The sequence below is a fragment of the Lepidochelys kempii genome, chromosome 3 (genome assembly GCF_965140285.1).
Source record: "Lepidochelys kempii isolate rLepKem1 chromosome 3, rLepKem1.hap1, whole genome shotgun sequence".
NCBI lineage: Eukaryota > Metazoa > Chordata > Testudines > Cheloniidae > Lepidochelys > Lepidochelys kempii.
In genome coordinates this window covers 122414144-122440604 of record NC_136382.1, presented here as the reverse complement: position 1 = coordinate 122440604, position 26461 = coordinate 122414144, and the positions used below count along the sequence as shown (strand labels likewise).

General features: G+C 43.3%; 1 protein-coding gene across 1 annotated transcript in view; it reads left to right on the top strand.

Annotated features, from left to right (window-relative positions):
- Positions 1 to 26461, top strand: part of LOC140908803 (plasminogen) — a 58957-nt gene that overhangs the window by 12552 nt on the left and 19944 nt on the right. Inside the window, exons 6-12 of the mRNA XM_073336675.1 lie at positions 1426 to 1546; positions 4075 to 4193; positions 6007 to 6169; positions 7177 to 7307; positions 8782 to 8947; positions 15192 to 15379; positions 16172 to 16320. Of these exons, the coding sequence (XP_073192776.1) occupies positions 1426 to 1546; positions 4075 to 4193; positions 6007 to 6169; positions 7177 to 7307; positions 8782 to 8947; positions 15192 to 15379; positions 16172 to 16320 (1037 nt within the window). The remainder of the gene's footprint in view (positions 1 to 1425; positions 1547 to 4074; positions 4194 to 6006; positions 6170 to 7176; positions 7308 to 8781; positions 8948 to 15191; positions 15380 to 16171; positions 16321 to 26461) is intronic.

Below are 26461 nucleotides of genomic sequence, written 5' to 3'. Positions count from 1 at the left end.
TAGATACTTTTTGATCTGCTCTAACTAGAAAATGGCATATTTAAGAAAAGAAAAGAAAAAGAAAAGAAAAGAAAGATTGACCTGACGATCATGGTCATGCAAACAACGGCCATTGACACCAGTGGGAGTTTTGCATGCAGACATATGGCATGGGCCAGTCCTGAAAATCTTGCAGTCACATAAAATTTGATTCAGTTGATGAGCATAAGCACCATGAACTTCTAGGGATCCTTTGCTCAGTGCATAAAGAGATTAATCTTGGTTCAACTCCCCTATTCTAAACATATGGCTCTTCCTTTATTTTCCTTCTAAATCTCACGCAGACAATTCTACTGAACCGAGGTGGGACTTCCTCTGCTGCATGGGGCACAAGTAACTTGCAGGTTTAAACTAGAGAAAATGGTGATTCTCTGTAACTTGAAGTCTTTAAACCATGATTCGAGGACTTCAGTAACTCAGCTGGAGGTTAGGAATCTATTACAGCAGTGAGTGGATGAGGTTCTGTGGCTGGCAATGGGCAGGCGGTCAGACTAGATGATCTTGATGGTCCCTTCTGATTTCAAAGTCGAATCTATGAAACTTAATGGATTATGTTCAGGAAATCAAATGAACATCAATCCAGAGGGTTGGCCTTGCCATGGTCTGATTGTTGAGAGTAGTGGGAGAATGTTAGCTGTTTAGTGTCATCATATTACATCCCATGGAACCAGAGTCTTCATTATCCAAGTCAAGGAGTACTTGTGGCACCTTAGAAACTAACCAATTTATTTGAGCATAAGCTTTCGTGAGCTACAGCTCACTTCATCGGGTGCATACTGTGGAAAATACAGAAGATGTTTTTATACACACGGACCATGAAAAAATGGGTGTTTATCACTTCAATTTTCATGGTCCGTGTGTATAAAAACATCTTCTGTATTTTCCACAGTATGCATCCGATGAAGTGAGCTGTAGCTCACGAAAGCTTATGCTCAAATAAATTGGTTAGTCTCTAAGATGCCACAAGTACTCCTTTTCTTTTTGTGAATACAGACTAACACGGCTGTTACTCTGAAACCTGTCATTATCCAAGTCATTACTCTTTAAAGGAAGCTACGTTGCAAAGGAAGTTTCGACAGTAATATATACATCCTAACAGCTCCTTAGGAATCTTCTTGTCATATCATAGTTTTTTAATTGTAATTTTCATTGTTTTTATTTAAAAAGATACACTATAGTGTAACCAATAAGCCAAATAAAATAAAGGTATTTAAGTAGGTGAAGTCACCCACCAGTAGAAAGACGCTTGCCATTTTAGAATAGTCCTTCACTCTAGTTTTGTCTTCTAATTGGTCTCTTGAGCTGATGGCAAGTCCAAAGGGAAAGTTTCCAGACCAGTGCTGTTCTTGATTTTTTCTTTGTTTTCACTCCTGCTTGCCCATACAGAAGAGTGTATGCATTGCAGTGGCGAAAACTACCACGGCAAAATCTCCCAAACCGAGTCTGGGATGGAGTGCCAGCACTGGGATTCTCAGAAGCCTCACTCGCATGGGTACATCCCTTCAAAGTAAGTCATAACCAGTAATAAAATAACTGATCAGCTAGATGGACCAAAGACCAGGGAAATAGCCCCTGGGGTCTGGAGCCAGAAGGGAAAAAAGATGGTTAGATTATTTTTCATAGTAATTTTCCAGTTTCATGTTGATAATACTTGATCATGTTTTTTGGTGGCCAACCTCTCCCTTGGCCATTTGAGCCAATACATTTTTGCATGTACTTGACGTTTTGCTTGTTTGCCATACTAATACCATCGGCAGCCTTTGGGAGTGTGTGTGTGTGTGTGTGTTTTTAACATCCTTCCCTTAAAAAGAGAGGGCTGGGGAGGCAAAAAGTTCTGTTTTGGTCCAGGGCAACAACAGGGCTGATCTGCTACCTCTCAGTGCAATGGAAAAAGGTAAATCAACAATCCTTTCTCTTTTCTTTCTGTTTCTTTGGAGGCCACTCCAAGTTATCTGAAATTCAAGCTAGGGAAAATTGTAGTGACTGAAGAACCTCAGAAGGCTCTGAGGTTTGGTTCTGATAATAATTAATAATACCTAACATGTACATGAAACTTTTCATCTATAGATCTCAAATTACTTTACATTGCTAAGCATCATAGACCTCATTTTATGGATGGGGAAACTGAGGGTTTTTTTTATGTCTCATTGTTTTACTGTGTTTCCCCTGCCTGTCCTTTTCCACTTGTTGTCTCTTGTCTTATATGTAAATTGTAAGCTCCTTGGGATGTTCTTTGTGCAGCGCCTAGCATATTGGGGTCCTGGTCCATTACTAGGGCTCCTAGGTGCTACAACAATACCAATAGCAAAACAAACAAATAACACCTATAATATAAGGGCAGAGATTTCAGAGATGCTCGACATCCAGAGTCCCAATGACTGGAGTTGTCAGGGCTGAGCACCTCTGACTATCAGGTCCTAAGTGGCTTGCCCAAGGTCACATAACAGCTCAGTAGCAGAGCAGAAGTAGAACCCAGGTCTCAACTCTCAGGCCAGTGTCTTATCCACTGGACTATGCTGCCATTCATAAAACCTATAATAACCACCTTGCAAAACTTGAATGCTTGGCCATATTTATCTGAAACTTTTAAGATCTTTTTAGTGCTCCCCATTCTCAGCTGATGTATAGAACATAACAGCTGGTGACATGAAACCTCCTCAGGTGGCCCTTCATTCTTGTCTTATGAGTCAGAATGAACAAGTAAGAGGTTGAATCTGAAAGACAGTAACATTTTAAAGTCACCCTCCCCCTTTTGTTAAAGACAGTCTCTAATAAACACATATTGAAACAGACAAGCTTACAGAATATCAGAAGAAAGATGAGGTAATATTATGAAAGTTTTCTGCTCTGAGATCTTAAAAAAATGGAAACCAGAGAAACAGATTTATATGCTTCACAACTTTAAGCTGACCTGCCAGGAAGGAATATCTCCTGCAACGTCACAGTATTGAACAAATTGCCTGGGTGGTGGTTTGGGGATTCCCTTCCTCTGAAGAACTGAGATTAGTACAGGAGTAGTCAGAGCAAAGGTTTGATCCCCTGGGGCAAATGCTTGATTTCTTTCTCTCTCTTTTATCTTCTTCCCTCCCTCATGCTAAACCAGTTCTCTTCACCCTCTCCCTTCACCACCACTGTCTCTGCTGACCCTGACAGTGTTTGTGTTCAGGGAATAGAGAGATAGTGATTATGTCTAGATCCTGAGCAGTCAGCTGGGAGGCAAGTGTCCTGTACCTTCTCCTACACATGTGCAATCAGGAAGAGCTAATCACACCAACTGGTCCAAAATGTTGAGGGGAAAAGGAAAATGGAAAACTAGACATAGGTCACTGAGAGCAGAGCACAACACAGTGGATCACATGAGCAATTTCAATTTACAGCAAATATATTCAGATTTTTAAAATTTTGTAGTATGATACATTGCATAAAGGCGAGCTACTTAGGAAACGACCAAACAAAGCAATATCTCCTTTTAAAAATAGCTCGCTGTTAGAGAAGGGTCTAGTAATTCCTTTAGGCCCCAGTCCAGCAAAGCTCTTAAGCACATACGTAAGTTTAAGGATGTTCTGCCTCCTTGTGTGCGTGCATCATGGCACAGTATTTAATTAAATGATCACAAGCCATTTGCTGTACAAGACCCCTGTCTCATTCAGTGCACAGAATGGACAATGAATGAGGCTGTGGGTTGCAAGAAGAGAAAGGATGTTCTCTTATGGGTAAGAAACTGGACTGCGACTCTTATTGCTGGTCTGCAATAGTCTTTCTGCATGATGTTAGGCAGAACTACCATAGTGCATGTGAACAAGGGGCCCAAATGGAGGTTGCACAGGTAACCTTAATTCTGGCATTTCCTAACTTTTTGAGTGTTGACTTTGGAACCTTACTGTTCTTTTAATATAGTTTTTCCTATGTAATGTATATTTCATTCTTTAGCCCAGTATCAGAGTGTCCAAAAAAGCCCCTTGTGCCCCAGAAGGGGCAATTCATACTGTCAGCCATTAGTGAATTAGCTTCTTAATTTAAACTTCTAATTTTCAGCTTTCCAGAGAAGAATCTGAGGATGAATTACTGCCGTAATCCTGATGGCGAGCCTCGGCCCTGGTGTTTCACTACCAACCCCACGAAACGCTGGGAATTTTGTAACATTCCACGTTGCAGTAAGTGTTACTTATGGAGATTGTGGAACCCAAGCTAGCTATCACGGCAGGCAGTTGCAACAGGTAGACGCTAGAGCCAAAATGTAGGGAAAAGTTGGGGGTGAGGCTGGAGGGTGGAATCCATCAACAAATATTCCAAGAAGAGCCTTCTGTACCAGGGAAAGTGCATCATTAATAGAATCGTTTACTAAGTTCTACTCATTTAAACCTGTGCAAGTGCATTGAGGGTGATGAGGCTGCGTAGGTTTACTGAGTGCATAATTTGCACAGTTGTCTCTGAAACTCAAATTTGCCCTGCAGAAATTTTATTACTGATGTTAGCTCTAGAGGGAAATAACTCAGATTGAGTCTCAGGATGCATCTTCACTAGGGAAAAAAGGGTTTTTTTAAAAAAAACTCAAGTTAACTAACAGGAGGTCAAATCCTAGTGAAGTCAAGGCAGTTTGTAGTTTTCACAAGAGTTTGCAGGTCAAGGAAAACTGTGGGGAAGCCTAGGATTTACTGTGGCCTGTTAACGCATGTGAAAACTACAAACTGTGTTGCCATCACTAGGATTTTATCCTATGTTAGATAACTCAAGTTAAGAACACATCTTTTTTCCTAGTGAAGACAAGACCTCTGAGCTCAGGGCTAGCAGTTAAAAAAATCCATTAAACTGAGCACATTTGACATGCAAATCACAGAGACAATAAATATGGTGCACCACTATGCCATTTTCAGACCAGAATTGCACTTTGAGGAGCAGGCTTATATTTATGTCATCAGTCCTAGTCTTCTCAAGTATATGCTTTGCTCACTGCTTTATGAAGAAGCACATATTTGCTGGATAGAGATCAATTAAAACACATATTTATTGATGGAGGGTGAATATTTGACAGGTTTCTCTACAGTAAGAAATGGGTTGAGAAAGTGTAAGATCACTGATACTGAGTTTAGAACTTTAACTAGTTTTATGGAACATGTTGACCTTTTAGAACCTTATTATTCTTCCATCGGGAAATTATATGTACAGTCAAAATGTATGTTCCTTTTCATCTTCAAGTTAAAAAACAAAACCAAATAAATAAATGTGGACTCACAACCCAATGGTAGCTCATTTACGCCTTTGAGGTTCCCAGTGCTCTGGTTCTCCTTGGAATACTTGTGGGCTGTGGCTAATAGACACCTGCCTTTCTTAATGCTTATTGCATAAGTACCTGAGTAGTTCTAACCATCTTCCTTTCTTCAGCATTCTCCTTTTGCTGCCAGACCATCTCAGGCTCCTTGTTCCAAGACTCGCTCTTCCCATTAAATCTTCCCCCTCCAGATTTGTGTTTTGCTGCAAAGGCCCCACACCCTGCTGTGATGCTTCTCTTTACAACATCTCACAGGGCCTCATCCTCACTACCTCCTGTCCTAACAATCTCTGCTCTTCCATCCTACCTCTCAGACTCACCTAGTCTTACTCCCTCACCTCACTTTTCTCACCTCCATTGTGGTGAGACAGCTAGGGCGGAGGAAAGGATGGATGGTTTAAATGTGGTCATGTTGCCGCCAGATGTTTCAGAGGGTTCGGCATAGAACAGAATTCATTCTTTGGAAAGTTTGATTCCTTTTGAAAATTTTATGGCAACTTAAAATCCAAGTGAGATGAGTCAAGAAGGAATGTTTTCTCTGTGCTTTGGCTTATGTCCTGCCATAGCCTTCAGAAACCTCACCAGTATAGAAACAAAAAGTGCATGTTCCACATTATGCAAAGTTAAGCTGAGTTATGCAAAGTTAAGCTGACATATCTTGAAGGCACTGTTTATATTCTTTTCCTTTTCTGGTATAGCTACACCACCACCACTTCCTGGCCCAGGACGTCAGTGCCTGTCAGGAAATGGAGAGGATTATCGTGGCAGGATAGGTGTCACTGTGTCAGGAAACACTTGTCAACGTTGGAATGCTCAGTTTCCCCACAAACATGCCAGGACTCCAGAGAGCTATCCCTGCAAGTATGTAAAACCTCTTCATTATTTGGTGCCTGCTGGAAGTACCAAGGAACACAGTCATTTCATGATGATGTAGACATAATATTGAGGTTGGCACAATTTTTGTCCAACCATATTGCTAAGTTCTCCTTTTTCCATATTATTTCAGCTCTCTCATTATTCTTCTTTAATTTCTTCACTTGATCCTGCTCTTTGATTTTTCCTGTGTTCCTCCTCTTCATCTCTTGTTCTTATGTACTTGCATCTTCCGCTCTGGCATTCGTGGTCTTCCTATTCTTCCTTTCCCCTCTCACATCTATCCTTTACTGTATTCCATACCCAGGTGCTTCCATGTAGAATAAGAGTGTTAGAAAAATTATTTTTCCCAGTGATGATACTGTTCCACAATGTGCTTTATCTGCACTACTATTGGTGTCCTGTCACAAGTGAAGGAAGCACAAGTGTGATCCACTGGTGAACATGTGTTACAGATTCTCCTCTGTGCTGATCCGCAGAGGATACGAGCTGTTACAGCCTCCAGCTATAGAGCCTTGGCTCTTAAACTCCATCTATAGCAGCACATGCATTAAGTCTCCAGTTCAATGTGACCACTGCTATCTTTGCCAACATACCAGGGACCTCCAGAGCTAAAAGCAGGAGCAGCTACAGTTTGAGCTGAAGAGTCGAGGCTGTAAAACTAGGGTTTGTAACAACTCATATCCTCGGTGGATCAACATAGAGGGGAACCTGTAATACTCACCTGGGGTTACATAAGCATCAGAAAAGCTGCTCATATTCTTAGCATGTGGACCTTTCTTACCTAGAATGCTGACCGGACTCACAACAATAATGCATTGCAGTAATTTGTCTTTATTACGGATAAATGTAATTACTGAGCAACATTTTGCTGAAGTAGTGACTCACAATAAATACAATAATAAACAGGTGAGGAAACATTCCCCACCCCCTTGTTCTCGGCCATTATCAGATTTCCACGAGAAGCTAATTTTCACACAGTGCTTTTACTTCAGGGCTTTAGAAGAAAACTACTGTAGAAACCCTGACGGTGAGATCAAGCCATGGTGTTATACCACCAACAGCACAACACGATGGGAATACTGTAACATACCCAGCTGTGATGAGACAGATGCAGAAAACACTGGTAAGGAGAGTGGATGCACCTGTGATATGGAAGTTGAAGGAATAGTGGGAGACAGTCATTCTTTTTTTGTACCAATTGCAAATAAATCATTGTTTATTCATATTTTTATTAATGTGGTGATCTGAACACTGCAAACCACGTCTGAACATTAGTGGAAGGTTGAACCTGTTGAGGGTAGGATTTAAGTCTGGGGGGAAAGTGCAGTGTGAGGAAGAAAGGTTTTACATCATATTGTTCCACTGACTGCCTTGGCTTTGGAAAAGTTACTGAGCAGTGGGCTTACGGAGCTTCATTTTTCCTTTTGAACTTAGTATCTTTTCTAACATCAGAGAAGATTTAAAAGTGTGGAAAAAGTTAAAAAACAGGAAAAAATGAAAAATAAAACCCTAGAAAGCATTAATCGATTGCATTCAATGGCAAGGAAAGAAAAAAATGGAGATAAAGCAGAAAAACATAGTAATTAAAAATTCAATAAATATTCCATTTTTGAAAACTGAAATGAAAATTTTCCTTTTGTTTCAAAATTTCTCATTGCAATTGTTTTAAAAAATGGTTAAAATGACATTTCTCTGTTAAAAATTATTGTTTTGGACAAAACTCTTTTTTTTGTTGAGAAAATTTTGGGCTCAAATTTCAACCAGCCCTTCAAATGATACAAGTACAGTAGGATCCCAGTTACCCAAATTGCTTGGCACCATCAAGTATGCGTAGATACACCAGATGTGTGTCCATCGATAACAAATCAATAGAAGCTGCAATAATTTAAGAGAAAACATCAGCCTCCAAACTCCAACCCCTGAAAAATCCAAACCAACACTTCCACCTGTTTACATATCCTAACTAACAACCCCAAACTCTTTCAGTACAAACAAAGGGAAATCATCCCAATGCAAGGTCACTAGAAATACATCTGATATAAAAGCACAACTTTGGATCCACATTCTGAACTTTCACAAAAAGAAAAAGAGTACTTGTGGCACCTTAGAGACTAACAAATTTATTTGAGCATAAGCTTTCATGAGCTAAAGCTCACTTCATCGGATGCAATCAGTGGAAAATACAATGGGGAGACTGAATGCATCCGATGAAGTGAGCTGTAGCTCACGAAAGCTTATGCTCAAATAAATTTGTTAGTCTCTAAGGTGCCACAAGTACTCCTTTTCTTTTTGCGAATACAGACTAACACGGCTGCTACTCTGAATTCTGAACTTTGTGATTCTCTAATCCAAGTATGCCCATAAACACAAAATTGAAACTGAGATTGCATCTAAGGAACAGCATCTGACTCATGAAGGTAACCCATTAAAATGCCCCTTCTGAATGAGATCTTGTCATAAGAAGGTATCTGTGACAGGCAGGCTAATCACTCTGACTTGTTTGTTTATTGCTTTTATTTGTTTGTTTTGTTTTTTCTGTGCTCGTTTATCAAAGTAAAATTCACCTTTAAAGCACTGCTTTTTATTGTTCATTACAGATGCAATTGTGCTTCACCAGGGTCCAGTCATTGAGGATTGCTTTCGAGGCACTGGCCTGAGTTACCGTGGCACAGCTTCGATGACTGTCTCAGGAAAGAAATGCCAAGCATGGAGATCAATGTCTCCGCACAAACACACAAAAACCCCAGAGGCATATCCAAATGCGTATGTTTACTTCGACCACTATCACAAAAGCAGTGTAGGCATTGTCCAGAAATCTGTTAATTGTGCCATCCACGTAAAGGGACACTGTCAAGTTAAAATTCACATTGCAAACAAATTTCTTTACCAATTTACTAAGAGTGCCTTGAGAGATAGAATTTTAAAATCCAATTCAGTTGTTGTTATTTTAGGTCTTTGTTTAATTGTTTTAGTTTCTCCCACTTGGACAATGAAAATCAGCTAAGCCAGCTTCACTTTCAGGATCTTAATACTGCAGTGGTTTCAAACACTGGAAGAGGATGTATTTCATTTAAAATAACATCTTTCATTATTATTTTGTAAACCAATGAAACATTTATATTGGTCTAAGATTTTAAAAAAACTTGTTTTCACAAAATTTAAATTCTGGGCTAAATGTAAGTACTGTATAGAGTCTTTTAAAATTGCTCTTAAAGAAATTAAGAGTTGTCATAAATATTCCAAGAATCAGACTTATGGCCAAATTCTGCCATCAGATCCACACTGTAGGTCATAGAAATATGCACTGTGTTATGTATTTGAGAATCTGACAGCTGCCTTTAAACCTGCTTCAGAACAGTGTATGGGAGAATCTAAGAAAATGGAAATTACTTATATGGACACAAATAATGTTGCAATACATACTGCTCAGGAATATGTATAGTATTGCTAAGTTATATGTATTTTGTGACTGCTGTAGTCATAATTAGGAGATGGGGGTTGGGAATATTATATATAGCGCTTAACTACCCTGATAGTTAAGAAGTTTTGCCTAATGTTCAACTTAAACCTCCCTTGCTACAATTTAAGCCCCTTGCTTCTTGTCCTATCCTCAGCAGTTAAGAAGAACAATTTATCTCTCTCTTCCTTGCAACAACGTTTTATGTACTTGAAAACTGATATGTTCCCTCTCAGGCTTCTCGTCTCCAGACTAAACAAACCCAGTTTTTTCATTCTTCCCTCATAGGTCATGTTTTCTAGACCTTTAATCATTTTTGTTGCTCTTCTCTGGACTTTCTCCAGTTTGTCCACATCTTTCCTGAAATATGGCACCCAGAACTGGACACACTACTCCAATTGAGATCTAATCAATGTGGAGTAGAGCAGAACAATTACTTATCGTGTCTTGCTTATAACACTCCTGCTAGTACATCCCAGAATGATGTTTGCTTTTTTTTGCAACAGTGTTACACTGGTGACTCATATTTAGCTTGTGATCCACTATGGCCCCTACATCCCTTTCTGCAGTACTCCTTCCTAGGCAGTCATTTCCCATTTTGTATGTGTGCAACTGATTGTTCCTTCCTAAGTGGAGTACATTGCATTTGTCCTTATTGAATTTCTTCCTATTTGCTTCAGATCATTTCTCCAGTTTATCCAAATCATTTTGAATTTTAATCTTGTCCTCCAAAGCACTAGCAAACTCCTCCCAGCTTGGTCTCGTCCACAAATGTTATAAGTGTACTCTCTATGCCATTATCTAAATCATTGATAAAGATATTGAACAGAACTGGATCCAGAACTGATTCCTGTGGGACCCCACTTGATATGCCCTTCCAACTTAACTGTGAACCACTGATAACTACTCTCTGGGAACAGTTATATATTATATTAGCCTTTTTTACAACTACATCATATTGTTGTCTCATATTCAGTTTGTGATCCATCACCCCCAAACCTTTTCAGTAGAACTACCATCTAGCCAGTTATTCCCCATTTTGTAGTTGTGCATTTTTCCTTCCTAAAGGAAGTACTTTGCACTTGTTTTTATTGAATTTCATCTTGTTGATTTCAGACAAATTCTCTAATTTGTCAAGGTCATTTTGGATTTGAATCCTGTCCTTCAAAGTGCTTGTAAAACCCTCCCAGTTTAGCGTCATCTGCAGATTTTATAAGCATATTCTCCACTCCATTATCCAAGTCATTAATGAAAATATTGTGTAGTACCAGACCCAGGACTGATCCCTGTAGGACCCCACTAGATATTCTCTCCCAGTTTAATAGCAAACCATTCAGTAGCAAACCTACTCATTGAGTAGGGTCTCTCAACCAGTTGTGCATCCATCTTATCATAATTTTATTTAGACCTTATTTCCCTAATTTGCTTATGAGAATGTCCTATGGGACTGTGTCAAAAGACTTATTAAAATAATATATCACATCTACTGCTCCCCCCCCACATACCTACCAGTTCTCTAAGTTTGCTTTTTTCTAAGTCCTTTGTTCTTTTTCTGCTTCTCACTCCTTTCCTTCCCTATAATCATGAGAGCTATCGCTTCATGGTCACTTTCACCCAAATTGCCTTCTGCCTTCAGATTCACTATCAATTCCTCCCTGTTGGTCAGAATCAAATCTAAAATGTCTGTTCCCATGGTTACTTCCTTCACTTTCTGAAATAAAAGGTTGTCCCTGATACATTCCAAGAACTTACTAAAAATTTTGTATTCTGCCGTATTACTTTTCCAATAGATGCCCGGGTGATTAAAGCCTCCATTACTACCAGTTCTTGTGTTTTGGACATTTCTGTTTTTTGTTCTAGAAATGCCTCATCCACCTCCTTTTCCTGATTAAGTGGACTGTAGTAGACCCCTGCCATGACATCACCCTTATTTTTCCCCTTTTATCTTTACCCAGAGACTTTCAACTGGTCTGGCTCTTACTTCCATCTGGACCTCAGAACCAGTGTATATATTATGGATGTATAATGCAACCCCTCCTCCCTTTTTATTTTGGCTTCCCTTCTTGAATAAGCTATACCCCTCTATACAAATATTCCAGTCATGAGACTTGTGCCACAAAATCTCTGTGTTGCCAGTTAAGTAATAATTTACTTTATGTACTAACACTTCTTGTCAGCAAGTTAAAGAAGTATGGGCTGGATGAATGCACTATAAGGTGGGTAGAAAGTTGGCTAGATTGTCAGGCTCAACGGGTAGTGATCAATGGCTCCATGTCTAGTTGGCAGCCGGTGTCAAGTGGAGTGCCCCAAGGGTCAGTCCTGGGGCCGGTTTTGTTCAATATCTTCATAAATGATCTGGAGGATGGTGTGGATTGCACTCTCAGTAAATTTGCGGATGATACTAAACTGGGAGGAGTGGTAGATACGCTGGAGGGCAGGGATAGGATACAGAGGGACCTAGACAAATTGGAGGATTGGGCCAAAAGAAATCTGATGAGGTTCAATAAGGATAAGTGCAGGGTCCTGCACTTAGGACGGAAGAACCCAATGCACAGCTACAGACTAGGGACCGAATGGCTAGGCAGCAGTTCTGCAGAGAAGGACCTAGGGGTGACAGTGGACGAGAAGCTGGATATGAGTCAGCAGTGTGCCCTTGTTGCCAAGAAGGCCAGTGGCATTTTGGGATATATAAGCATAGCGAGCAGATCGAGGGACGTGATCGTTCCCCTCTATTCGACATTGGTGAGGCCTCATCTGGAGTACTGTGTCCAGTTTTGGGCCCCACACTACAAGAAGGATGTGGATAATTTGGAAAGAGTCCAGCGAAGGGCAACAAAAATGATTAGGGGTCTGGAACACATGACTTATGAGGAGAGGCTGAGGGAACTGGGATTGTTTAGTCTGCAGAAGAGAAGAATGAGGGGGGATTTGATAACTGCTTTCAACTACCTGAGAGGTGGTTCCAGAGAGGATGGTTCTAGACTATTCTCAGTGGTGGAAGAGGACAGAACAAGGAGTAATGGTCTCAAGTTGCAGTGGGGGAGGTTTAGGTTGGATATTAGGAAAAACTTTTTCACTAGGAGGGTGGTGAAACACTGGAATGCGTTGCCTAGGGAGGTGGTGGAATCTCCTTCCTTAGAAGTTTTTAAGGTCAGGCTTGACAAAGCCCTGGCTGGGATGATTTAATTGGGTATGGGCCCTGCTTTTAAGCAGGGGGTTGGACTAGATGACCTCCTGAGGTCCCTTCCAACCCTGATATTCTATGATTCTATGATTCAGTTATTCTGTTTATTCCCCATACTCCTTGCATTTGCGTATAGGCATTTAAAAATATGCTGGTCTCTCTTATGCATAGTAAATAAATAACGAGGAAACCCATCTTGGATTGACAAATTGAAATGAGGGGTGGTGGGATCAATGTAAATAGCAACTCACTGGGCTTCTTAATACTCACTTCTGCCTTCTTTAGTCTGTCCAAAATACAGAAGCTTAAATAATCATCCTGTCACAGCTCTCTAACCATGTTGTTGTCTTCTCAAGGCCTTTCCTGGAGTCCCTGTCTCTTTCAACGTAACTCCTAGCTGAAACCCTGCTTACATGTCATCTCATCTGTTGCAACCACTTTGTCATCTGCACCTTGACCAACTGGCTGCTCCTTTTGCCTCCTCCTCCAAGTCTGGCGTCTTGTGCCATTTTTCATGCTGCTGCCTGTGCCTGGAAGTGCACCCTTTTTTCCTGTGAGCCACGCATCTCCCTTCTCCACTTTTAAATATCTGCTCAATATCCACTTCTGTGGCCTTACTTTCCGCAGTGTCCTCCATTTCTCTGCTCTAATAAATGGGTTAGTCTCTAAGGTGCCACAAGTCCTCCTTTTCTCCACTCCTCTGCTATCTGCTTCTCCTCTCTTGCCACACCTCAGTCTCTGATTAAATGTACCAGTATTTATATGACGAGCAAACGACATATTATATGGCCCACATTCTTTTCATCAAACCCCCATCCCTCTTTTTCATATCCATTTCATCCTCCTTCATGTTCTTTATGTGTCTCTATTTTATGCCCCAGCATTGCAAACCCATATGCATGGGAGTTGTCCCAATAAATTCAGTGGGACTATTCTTACACAAAAAGTTATTCACATGCAAAAATGTTTGCTGAGCCTTAGACCATAAGAACTTAGAGGGAAGGGCCTGGTATTTTCTTATTTTTTATTTCAAAAAATCCTTCATTTTGATTTCTAAAAGCAACCCCACCCATCCTCTCCCCCCCTCCCCACCCTGCCACCAAAAGCTCTGGATCTGTTTGAATATTTATTAATACATAATTGCTAAGGCCCTACTTGAACTGCAGGATGATTGTCAAAAAGTTGTGGCAGAGTTGCAGGCAAGCCGTGGAAAAATTGCAGACCAGCAATAATGGACCTTATTATTTGTGGTAATAAAGTCCATTATTTCTTTTCTGTGATTTTCCACTGTTAGCCGCCCGGAGCTGAGAGCAGCGGGCCCACGGCTGAGAGTGGGCTGGGGCAGCCAGGGCTCCTGTTGTCAGCGCCATGCATGGTGGGGCTCCTGCTGTCAAAATTGCGGTGGAAGCCTAATACTGTGGAATCCACATTTTCTACAATATCGCCCATTAATTTTCTACTATTGTATACAGTTATTTGTCTTTTATTAAAGATAATATTATGACACCAGTCATTACTCAGCAAATCATGATATTGGTATAGCTTTTGGCTTAAATTCTGCAAATGTTGTTTTATGTTTCCTCATGCATAAAAAAGGATTGTTACCAGTTATGATGTCAATATGAACTTCAGCCCTCTGCTGATATAATAGCCATAAAGGATGTTTTCTTTTGACATGGTGGCAATAGAATTTCTGCTATCTATGTTAAATAAATATATTGTGACAAAATGGCCAATGTTGGTATGGTAGGTCCCATGCTTTTCTTGGCAGGGGGCTAAGACGCTACCCCTTGCCCCTGCTCTTGGGGCACCAAGGGCCCTGTTGGTGGCCCAGGAAGGTGGTAGAGGAGGGAAGCGGGGGAGGGGTCTGGGTTTGCTCCTCACTCTGAGCCCCAGCCCTTGTCAACCCCTGCAGGTTTCTTACCCTCTTCCCCCTTGTGTAGGGTTACTCTCCGTCCTTGACGTTGGGGGAGGGAGTCTTCCTGCCATGCTGAGGCAGGGTCTCCCTTCCTTCAGTTCGCTAGTCTTTCAAATCTCAGCAACACACCTCCAAACTCCAGTCCTCTCTCCTTCCTCATACCCCCTGACTGCCTGAAGCAGGGGGGTTTATTAGGTTCCTGACAGGGCCTTAATTTACTACAGGTGCTCCAATTAACCTGTAGCAACCCTCCCTAGTCTACAGGGAACCATGCCTTAATTAACCTAGGGCTTATATATTTCCCCTCTCCCACTACTCCCTGGCCCTGCTGTATCACAATACACAATTTCTTTAGTGTCTACATGCATACCGTGTTTTTATAGGAGGTTCCCGTAAACTCTTTCAGTGCCGTAGCATGAATAAGAACACACTGTGTTTACATTTCTAGGGACTTGAAGCAGAACTATTGCAGAAACCCAGATGGTGATAGAAGCCCCTGGTGTTACACCATTGATCCTACTGTGAGATGGGAATACTGCAATCTGAGGCGGTGTGGCAATGTACAATTGTCTTTACCAAAGCCCCCTCGGACAACGATGGCATCAACCCTTCATACAACAACACCCACCCAAACAGGTAACCAGCAAAATATAATCATTATGTAAAAGACTTATAGCGTTTAATATGGCTTCCATCCATCAGAATGCTTAAGTACGTACTTAACTTTAAGCATGTGAACAGTCCCATTGAAGCCAACGCTTAACAACTTGCAGCATCAAGCCTTTACGCATTGGTGCTTCAGACACATGCCTGAGGCCCTGGCTCTTAGATTCATGTGAGGTCATCTGTATCTAACCTTTTCTTTAAAAAATATTCTAACACTAAAGGCTGCCAGGAAAAGGTTACACTGGGGCCACATCTTGAAGTGATGCATGATGTCTGTGTAAGTTTTTAGAGAGCCTGAAACCGTTGCTCAGAAGTTGGAACTGCCCCATTCATCTTCATTAATTGTTAACTCTGAAACCTGCAGCTCTGCTGAGAAAGCCCTGGTGACACCAACCAAGGAAGGAACTTGGTGTAATGGGAGCTTTTTCAATTGTTTTTTCCCGATCCGATTGTAGAAGATATTTAGCCTGACATTTTATGAAATAAAATTGGAATTTCATAAAATTGCTCTAAATTCACACGTTTTGTGAATTCCCAACACACATTTTGACAAAAAAACAAACAACATTTTCATTATCAGTATTTTGCCCATCTCCAGCAATAATCCTAGCCTACGCTATCTTATACGTTCTTATACCATCCTGCTAGTTTATTTTTCTGCTACACCACAGGGCATGTAAGTACCAAAAGTACATAACCTCTGAATTTGGCCCAGTGATACACAGCAAAGAATCACCCTCTTATTTTCTCTCCTGGTTGCAGACTGTGTACTTGGCAATGGTAAAGACTATCGTGGCACAATAACAACCACCGCAAGTGGCAAGACTTGTCAAGAATGGAATTCTCAGAAACCTCACAGCCATGAGTATTTCACGCCAGTGACTCATCCACGGGCAGGGCTGGAGAAAAACGTAAGCAGCAGTTCTGACAATACTTCCTGCCGTTGAGCAGTCATTCTTTCCGTTCTGCCATGTTTGTGGATCACTGAAGAACTCTTCTTACTTTACTTTACTTTTCTCAGGACAAACTATGAACCCGATCATGTAAATCTCTTATTCAAGTAAACATATCTGCAGGTAGCCTCCCCTGCTGGAAGGAGCAGTTTGTGGTAGCAGCAGCAGGGACAGAAGGGGAGGACACAAGATTGGCTCCAGGCTTCTCCAGCCACAGCACACTCCTCAAACACCCCTCTAGACAGCATCTATGATCCATCCCAGGACACAGACACTCTCCTACCCCAGCGCGCCTCTAGCTACCCTGACACTCCCCCCTGTACCCAACAGCTGCTGAGTTTTGTGTGGTTCCATATCCTATCCCTACCATAGCTTGAGGCAGGGTGTATGTGGGAGATGGGGTGCACTCTTAGCATCGCCAATTCCCCCAATGTCATCCTCAGTAATGTGGTTTTGGCCTCCGCTGGAACCAGACTCCCAATGATGTGAGAAACTCCAGCCTCCAAACCCCACTGGGGAATAAACTCCCTCTGATTGGCTGCCTGCCCCACTTCCCTGCCTCCTGTGGTGGAGCAGGGCTGTGCTCTCCCTTCCCATAGGAGCTGAGGAAAGTTTTGGGGTAAACCAAGAGGACAAAAGGAGTAGCTGACACCATTTTCACAGGAGGAGAGAGCAGAAAAAGCCCAGCAGAGCTCAGGATGGCTCTGCTCCCTCCTCCTCCTCCCATCCTGGGAGCAATGGGTCCATCTGCTCTCTTTCTCCCCCTTCCCCTCTGCACCCTTCAACACCTCGTATGGGAAGGGGGGGATGAAGAACCTGTGGAGCTGCAGGAGAAGCAGAGGTGCTCTGAGATGTGAGGGGGCGATGTGGAGGACTGGGGGTGCATAATTTATTGGGCTTTGGGCAGATGTGGGGCTGTATGGCAGCAAAACTGATGTGGGGATTAGGAGGTGCCTAAGTAATTGCTGAGCTGGTGGGGTTGAGAGTTAGAATGTTGGCATCCAGGAAGAAGCTGCTTGAGGGTGTAGAGATTCCAGCCTGCGAGAACTCCTGCAGCTGGGGCCAGCTCACTGTGCTCTGCACATTTGGGGCTGCCTATAAATTATGTAACACGTTGTTTGGAGATTTTTTCAAGACCCACAACCCCACGGAACACCGAAACAAACATGACAACTGAGGACCAACCCATCCTCTAATGCGTTATGTAATTTAAGGACAGTCCCTGTGAGAGAGCTGGCAACATTTTAACTGGTACATATCCAGGGGGAAGTTCAGAATTCAAAAGAAACACTGACAACAAAAAGAAAAGGAGTACTTGTGGCACCTTAGAGACTAACCAATTTATTTGAGCATGAGCTTTCATGAGCTACAGCTCACTTCATCGGATGCATACTGTGGAAACTGCAGAAGACATTATATACACAGAGACCATGAAACAATACCTCCTCCCACCCCACTCTCCTGCTGCTAATAGCTTATCTAAAGTGATCACTCTCCTTACAATGTGTATGATAATCAAGTTGGGCCATTTCCAGCACAAATCCAGGTTTTCTCACCCTCCGCCCCCCCATACACAAACTCACTCTCCTGCTGGTAATAGCTTATCCAAAGTGACCACTCTCCTTACAATGTGTATGAAAAACAACGTGGGCCATTTCCAGCACAAATCCAGGTGAGAAAACCTGGATTTGTGCTGGAAATGGCCCACCTTGTTTTTCATACACATTGTAAAGAGAGTGGTCACTTTGGATGGGCTATTACCAGCAGGAGAGTGAGTTTGTGTATGGGGGGGGCGGAGGGTGAGAAAACCTGGATTTGTGCTGGAAATGGCCCACCTTGATTATCATAGGTTTCAGAGTAACAGCCGTGTTAGTCTGTATTCGCGGAAAGAAAAGGAGTACTTGTGGCACCTTAGAGACTAACCAATTTATTTGAGCATAAACTTTCGTGAGCTACAGCTCACTTCATCGGAAAGGGGGGGTGCAAGTGTTGGGAGGATTGTTCATTGTTCTTAAGATCCAAGGGTCTGGGTCTGTAGTCACCTAGGCAACTTGGTGAGGCTTTTTACCAAACCTTGTCCAGGAAGTGGGGGGCAAGGTTTTGGGAAGTATTTTGGGGGGAAAGACGTTTCCAGACAGCTCTTCCCCAGTAACCAGTATTTGTTTGGTGGTGGTAGCGGCCAATCCAAGGACAAAGGGTGGAATATTTTGTACCTTGGGGAAGTTTTGACCTAAGCTGGTAAAGATAAGCTTAGGAGGTTTTTCATGCAGGTCCCCACATCTGTACCCTAGCGTTCAGAGTGGGGAAGGAACCTTGACATGGTGGCATAGTGGTGGGATTAACCTGAAATCATTTTGAGATCCAGTTGAGATTTTTTGAACTAGAAATACAGATTTTAAAAAGGAAATTTTTTTTTCCTTTGGAAAGGAAGTCCAGAAAGCAGCTGAAACTGAAAGCAGCTTGTTTTTTCTCTGCTTTGTGGCCAAGCAGAGACAAAAGGGGATAATCTTTGTGAATTGCAGGTTTTCTTTGCCTGGAGGCAGGGTACTTAACTCCTGCAGGGAAATTCACAGTCTTCCAACCCAGAGTTTTTTTTTCCCCTAAAAGTAAATGGGGGGGGGGGGTGTTCTACCCATTTGCCTGGAGACAAAAGTGGCAGGGATTTTTTTTTTGGATTTTGATTTTTTACAAGGAGCACAAATTTAAAAAGGAAATTTTTTTTTCCTTTGGGCTGCTGGTAAGCAGGTTTCCAAGTAGTTGGAGGTTTTTTGCTTTGATTTGGGCCCAGAGCAGAGACAAGGGAATTGTCTTTTTCTGTAGGCTGACAATCACTATCAGAGAATAGGTATTCTATTCCAGCACAGCAAAATTTTACAGCCAAGTTTTGTTTGTTTATTTCTAAACCTCGGGTGTAAAATTAGTTAAAAACAGAGAGGTTAGAATGACAAAATCCATGGCTCGACAGAAGCTGGAATTAGCCAGATTTCAGGCTGAGGAAAGACAAAGGGAACATGAAAGACAGATAGAACTCATGCGGCTGAAGAAGGAGGAGAAGGAACAAGAAAGGGAGGCAGCGAAAGAGGCAGTGAAAGAGGCAGAACAACACCAAGCGGCTGCTCAGAGGAGAGCTATGGAAGCAAGGGACAAAGAACTGGAGGAGAAGGAAAAAGAGAGGAAGTATGTGGAGGAGATAGAGAAGATAAAGGCTCAGCAAAATATCCCAACAAACCTTAGCAATCCTTCTCCAAGTACCACTTCCCATCCCAGAAAGTTCCCCACCTACAAGGCAGGCGATGATACTGAGGCCTTCCTAGAAAACTTCGAAAGGGCCTGCCTTGGGTACAACATCTCTACTGACCAATACATGGTAGAGCTGAGGCCGCAGCTCAGTGGACCCTTAGCTGAGGTGGCAGCTGAAATGCCTAAAGAACACATGAACAAGTATGAACTGTTTAAATCCAAGGCGAGAGTCGGAATGGGGATAACACCCGAGCAATCTCGTCGGAGGTTCAGACCCCTAAGGTGGAAACCAGACGTGTCATTTACCCGACATGCCTACCACATTGTGAAACATTGGGATGCCTGGATATCAGGAGCAAGTGTTGAATCTCCAGTAAATTTGCCCTTCCTAATGCAAATGGAACAATTCTTAGAGGGGGTTCCTGAGGAAATAGAAAGATACATCCTAGATGGGAAGCCCAAAACTGTAATTGAGGCAGGAGAGATTGGAGCCAGATGAGTGGAGGTGGCAGAGAAGAAGAAAACTGGTCACAGTCGGAGCAGAGACCAGAAGGGACAACCCCAGACCACACCCTATTACCGGGGGCCGCCCAAGGCCCCACCTACCTCCCAAAGAACCCTCCAGACCCCTTATCGTCCCACCACCCCATTCTCCAGCAACCCACCTCACCCCAGTGACCCGTCAGCTGGACGATGTTTTAAATGTAATGAGCTGGGGCATGTAAAGGCCAACTGCCCCAAGAACCACAACAGATTACAGTTCATTGCACCGGAATCACACCAGAGGTCCACAGGCCCAGATACCTCCCAGATACCCTTGGAGCGGAGGGAAACTGTGAGTGTGGGCGGGAAAAAGGTCACCGCGTGGAGGGACACCAGAGCACAAGTGTCAGCTATCCATGCTTCCTTAGTGGACCCCAATTTAATCAACCCAGAGATCCAAGTGACGATTCAACCCTTCAAGTCCAACTCTTTCAATTTGCCTACAGCCAAGTTGCCTGTCCAGTACAAGGGCTGGTCAGGAACGTGGACTTTTGCAGTCTATGATGATTATTCCATTCCCATGCTGTTGGGGGAAGACTTGGCCAATCATGTGAAGCAGGCCAAGAGGGTGGGAATGGTCACCTGCAGCCAGGCTAAACAAGCCGTGAGGCCTAGCTCTGTTCCGGAAACTTCTATCAGGACCCGGTCAGAGGTGATGGACCCAGACCCCAGGCCAATGTCTGCAACAGCAGTAGAGGATCCAGTCCCAGAGACCCAGATGGAACCAATCCCAGACCCGGAACCAGCCGAACAACCAACACCAGACCCATTGCCAGCACTGAATCCAGTACTTGCAACCTCAACACCAAAGGGCCCCACCGAACCTGAACTGGCAGCAGCCCATAACCCTATACAAGAGGCTCAGCCGGAGCCTGAATCCCAACATAGTGTACCAGTGGAGAGTGGTTCACAGTCAATGGAAACAGCCCCATCCCCTACATCGCTTCCAGAGAGACCAAGCCTAGGTCCACAATCCCATGAGGAACTGATGTCTCCAACATCAAGGGAACAGTTCCAGACTGAACAGGAAGCAGATGAAAGCCTCCAGAGAGCTTGGACAGCGGCACGGAGCAACCCACCGTCTCTCAGCTCTTTTAATCGATCCAGGTTTGTTGTAGAAAGAGGACTTTTATACAAGGAAACTCTTTCTGGTGGACACCAGGAAGACTGGCATCCTCAGAGACAGTTGGTAGTTCCAACTAAATACCAGGCCAAGCTCTTGAGCTTAGCCCATGATCACCCTAGTGGCCATGCTGAGGTGAACAGGACCAAAGACCGTTTGGGGGGGTCATTCCACTGGGAGGGAATGGGCAAGGATGTTTCTACCTATGTCCTGTCTTGTGAGGTGTGCCAAAGAGTGGGAAAACCCCAAGACCAGGTCAAAGCCCCTCTCCAGCCACTCCCCATCATTGAAGTTCCATTTCAGCAAGTAGCTGTGGCTATTCTGGGTCCTTTTCCGAAAAAGACACCCAGAGGAAAGCAGTACATACTGACTTTCATGGATTTTGCCACCCGATGGCCGGAAGCAATAGCTCTAAGCAACACCAGGGCTAAAAGTGTGTGCCAGGCACTAGCAGACATTTTTTCCAGGGTAGGTTGGCCCTCCGACATCCTCACAGATGCAGGGACTAATTTCCTGGCAGGAACTATGGAAAACCTTTGGGAAGCTCATGGGGTAAATCACTTGGTTGCCACTCCTTACCACCATCAAACAAATGGCATGGTGGAGAAGTTTAATGGAACTTTGGGGGCCATGATACGTAAATTCGTAAGTGAGCACTCCAATGATTGGGACCTAGCATTGCAGCAGTTGCTCTTTGCCTACAGAGCTGTACCACACCCCAGTTTAGGGTTTTCCCCATTTGAACTTGTATATGGCCGTGAGGTTAAGGGCCCATTGCAGTTGGTGAAGCAGCAATGGGAGGGATTTACACCTTCTCCAGGAACTAACATTCTGGACTTTGTAACCAACCTACAAAACACCCTCCGAACCTCTTTAGCCCTTGCTAAAGAAAACTTACAGGATGCTCAAAAAGAGCAAAAAGCCTGGTATGATAAACATGCCAGAGAGCGTTCCTTCAAAGTAGGGGACCAGGTCATGGTCTTAAAGGCGCTCCAGGCCCATAAAATGGAAGCATCGTGGGAAGGGCGATTCACGGTCCAGGAGCGCCTGGGAGCTGTTAATTATCTCATTCCCCACCTCCAACTGAAAGCCTAAGGTGTACCATATTAATTCTCTAAAGCCCTTTTATTCCAGAGAATTAAAGGTTTGTCAGTTTATAGCCCAGGAAGGAGACGACGCTGAGTGGCCCGAAGGTGTCTACTACGAAGGGAAATGTGCTGGTGGTGTGGAAGAGGTGAACCTCTCCATGACCCTTGGGCGTATGCAGCGACAGCAGATCAAGGAGCTGTGCACTACCTACGCGCCAACGTTCTCAGCCACCCCAGGCCTGACTGAACGGGCATACCACTCCATTGACACAGGTAATGCTCACCCAATTAGGGTCCAACCTTACCGAGTGTCTCCTCAAGCTAAAACTGCTATAGAATGAGAGATCCAGGATATGTTACAGATGGGTGTAATCCACCCCTCTGGAAGTGCGTGGGCATCTCCAGTGGTTCTAGTTCCCAAACCAGATGGGGAAATACATTTTTGCATGGACTACCGTAAGCTAAATGCTGTAACTCGCCCAGACAACTATCCAATGCCACGCACAGATGAACTATTAGAGAAACTGGGACGGGCCCAGTTCATCTCTACCTTGGACTTAACCAAGGGGTACTGGCAGGTACCGCTAGATGAATCTGCCAAGGAAAGGTCAGCCTTCACCACACATCTCGGGCTGTATGAATTTAACGTACTCCCTTTCGGGCTGCGAAATGCACCCGCCACCTTCCAAAGACTTGTAGATGGTCTCCTAGCGGGATTAGGAGAATATGCAGTCGCCTAGCTTGATGATGTGGCCATATTTTCGGATTCCTGGGCAGACCACCTGGAACATCTACAAAAAGCCCTTGAGCACATAAGGGAGGCAGGACTAACTGTTAAGGCTAAGAAGTGTCAAATAGGCCTAAACAGAGTGACTTACCTTGACACCAGGTGGGTCACGGAACTATCAGCCCCCTACAGGCCAAAGTGGATGCTATCCAAAAGTGGCCTGTTCCAAAGTCAAAGAAACAGGTTCAATCTTTCTTAGGTTTGGCTGGTTATTACAGATGATTTGTACCGCAATACAGCCAAATCGCCGCCCCACTGACAGACCTAACCAAAAAGAAAAAGCCAAATGCTGTTCAGTGGACCGAAAAGTGTCAGAAGGCCTTTAACAAGCTTAAAGCGACACTCATGTCTGACCCTGTACTAAGGGCCCCAGACTTTGACAAACCGTTCCTAGTATCCACAGATGCGTCCAAGCGGGGTGTGGGAGCAGCTTTAATGCAGAAAGGACCTGATCAAGAATTCCACCGTGTAGTGTTTCTCAGCAAAAAACTGTCTGAGAGGGAAAGCAACTGGTCAGTCACTGAAAAAGAATGTTACGCCATTGTCTACGCTCTGGAAAAGCTACGCCCATATCTTTGGGGACGGCGTTTCCACCTGCAAACCGACCATGCTGCACTGAAGTGGCTTCACACCGTCAAAGAAAATAGCAAAAAACTTCTTCGGTGGAGTTTAGCTCTCCAAGATTTTGATTTCGACATCCAACACATCTCAGGAGCGTCTAACAAAGTGGCTGATGCACTCTCCCGTGAAAGTTTCCCGGAATCAACTGGTTAAAATCATCCTTGAGATGTAGAAAATATTGTTAGTCTTTATGTACTTGGTAGTATATTTAGAGATGCATGTGTCTTATTAACTCTGTTTTTCCTAGAGCTCCAGGAAGAAATCCCAGACAGTGTTTCACCCTAGCTGAGATTTGGGGGGCGTGTCATAAATATAAAGGGAAGGGTAAACCCCTTTAAAATCCCTCCTGGCCAGAGGAAAAACTCCTCTCACCTGTAAAGGGTTAAGAAGCTAAAGGTAACCTCGCTGGCACCTGACCAAAATGACCAATGAGGAGACAAGATACTTTCAAAAGCTAGGAGGAGGGAGAGAAACAAAGGGTCTCTGTCTGTCTATGTGCTGTTTCTGCTGGGGATAGACCAGGAATGGAGTCTTAGAACTTTTAGTAAGTAATCTAGCTAGGTACGTGTTAGATTATGATTTCTTTAAATGGCTGAGAAAAGAATTGTGCTGAATAGAATAACTATTTCTGTCTGTGAATCTTTTTTGTAACTTAAGTTTTTGCCTAGAGGGATTCTCTATGTTTTGAATCTAATTACCCTGTAAGGTATCTACCATCCTGATTTTACAGAGGTGATTTCTTTACTTCTATTTCTATTAAAAGTCTTCTTGTAAGAAAACTGAATGCTTTTTCATTGTTCTCAGATCCAAGGGTTTGGGTCTGTGGTCACCTATGCAAATTGGTGAGGCTTTTTATCCAACATTTCCCAGGAAAGGGGGGGTGCAAGTGTTGGGAAGTATTTGGGGGGAAAGACATTTCCAAACAGCTCTTCCCCAGTAACCAGTATTTGTTTGGTGGTGGTAGCGGCCAATCCAAGGACAAAGGGTGGAATATTTTGTACCTTGGGGAAGTTTTGACCTAAGCTGGTAAAGATAAGCTTAGGAGGTTTTTCATGCCTTGTTTATCATACACATTGTAAGGAGAGTGATCACTTTAGATAAGCTATTACCAGCAGGAGAGTGGGGTGGGAGGAGGTATTGTTTCATGGTCTCTGTGTATATAATGTCTTCTGCAGTTTCCACAGTATGCATCCGATGAAGTGAGCTGTAGCTCACGAAAGCTTATGCTCAAATAAATTGGTTAGTCTCTAAGGTGCCACAAGTACTCCTTTTCTTTTTGCGAATACAGACTAACACAGCTGTTACTCTAAAAACTGACAACAATATCTTTTAAAAGAAATCTCCTGATTTTGGAACCTTTGGAGATGGAATTCTGCACTCTCGTTCATCCATGAGAAATGATGCACCTGGAGAAACCCAAATCTTGGCAGCTTTGATAGTCCCCTTGACATTAATGGATCTGCAAGTACCAGTAAAGTCTACTTGCATGAGTACGCTTTTGCAGGATCAGGCCCTGTTTGTTTGTTTTTGTTATGTTTGTAATCTAACAACAGAAGTGCTTTTCTTTCATGAACTGAAATTAGGGCGTATTTATCAGAACTGTCCTTTGCACTTGAGTGGGGGTTGATTTTGGGAAAGGTTAACGGATGCATCCAAACATAATTCACTAATATGATATAAAATGTGTATTCCTCAGAGAGGGAATCACATGGGCTATGCTGTGGTCATTTCTTGGAGGGAGATTCGTTGGAGGAAGATTCATTCCCCTTCCTACCACCTGCACAAATCTCCAGCACCTGGCCCAGAATTTCAGATTGAGCCCCGGGAGAAGGATTTGCCCCTAAGATGTGGCTAGGTGGCACAACTGGTTAATGCACTAGGCTGAAATTGGGGCAAGAGCCTGTTTGACATAGTTCTTTTTTAAAATGATAAAATGCATTGAGATAAAATTCTGAGTGCAAATAAAATCAATTACATCTTACTCCACAGCACCTTCATAGAATCATAGAATATCAGGGTTGGGAGGGACCTCAGGAGATCATCTGGTCCAAGTCCCTGCTCAAGGCAGGACCAATCCCCAACTAAATCATCCCAGCCAGGGCTTTCTCAAGCCTGACCTTAAAAACCTCTAAGGAAGGAGATTCCACAACCTCCCTAGGTAACCCATTCCAGTGCTTTACCACCCTCCTAGTGAAAAAGTTTTTCCTAATATCCAACCTAAACCTCCTCCACTGCAACTTGAGACCATTACTCCTCCTTCTGTCCTCTGGTACCACTGAGAACAGTCTAAATCCATCCTCTTTGGAACTCTCTTTTAGGTAGCTGAAAGCAGCTATCAAATCCCCCCTCATTCTTCTCTTCTGCAGACTGAACAATCCCAGTTCCCTCAGCCTCTCCTCATAACTCATGTGCTCCAGCCCCCTAATCATTTTTGTTGCCCTCCACTGGACTCTTTCCAATTTTTCCACATCCTTCTTGGAGTGTGGGGTCCAAAACTGGACACAGTACTCCAGATGAGGCCTCGCCAACGCCGAATAGAGGGGAATGATCATGTCCCTCGATCACCTGGCAATGCTCCTACTTATATAGCCCCAAATGCCGTTAGCCTTCTTGGCAACAAGGGCACACTGTTGACTCATATCCAGCTTCTCGTCCACTGTGAGCCCTAGGTCCTTTTCTGCAGAACTGCTGCCTAGC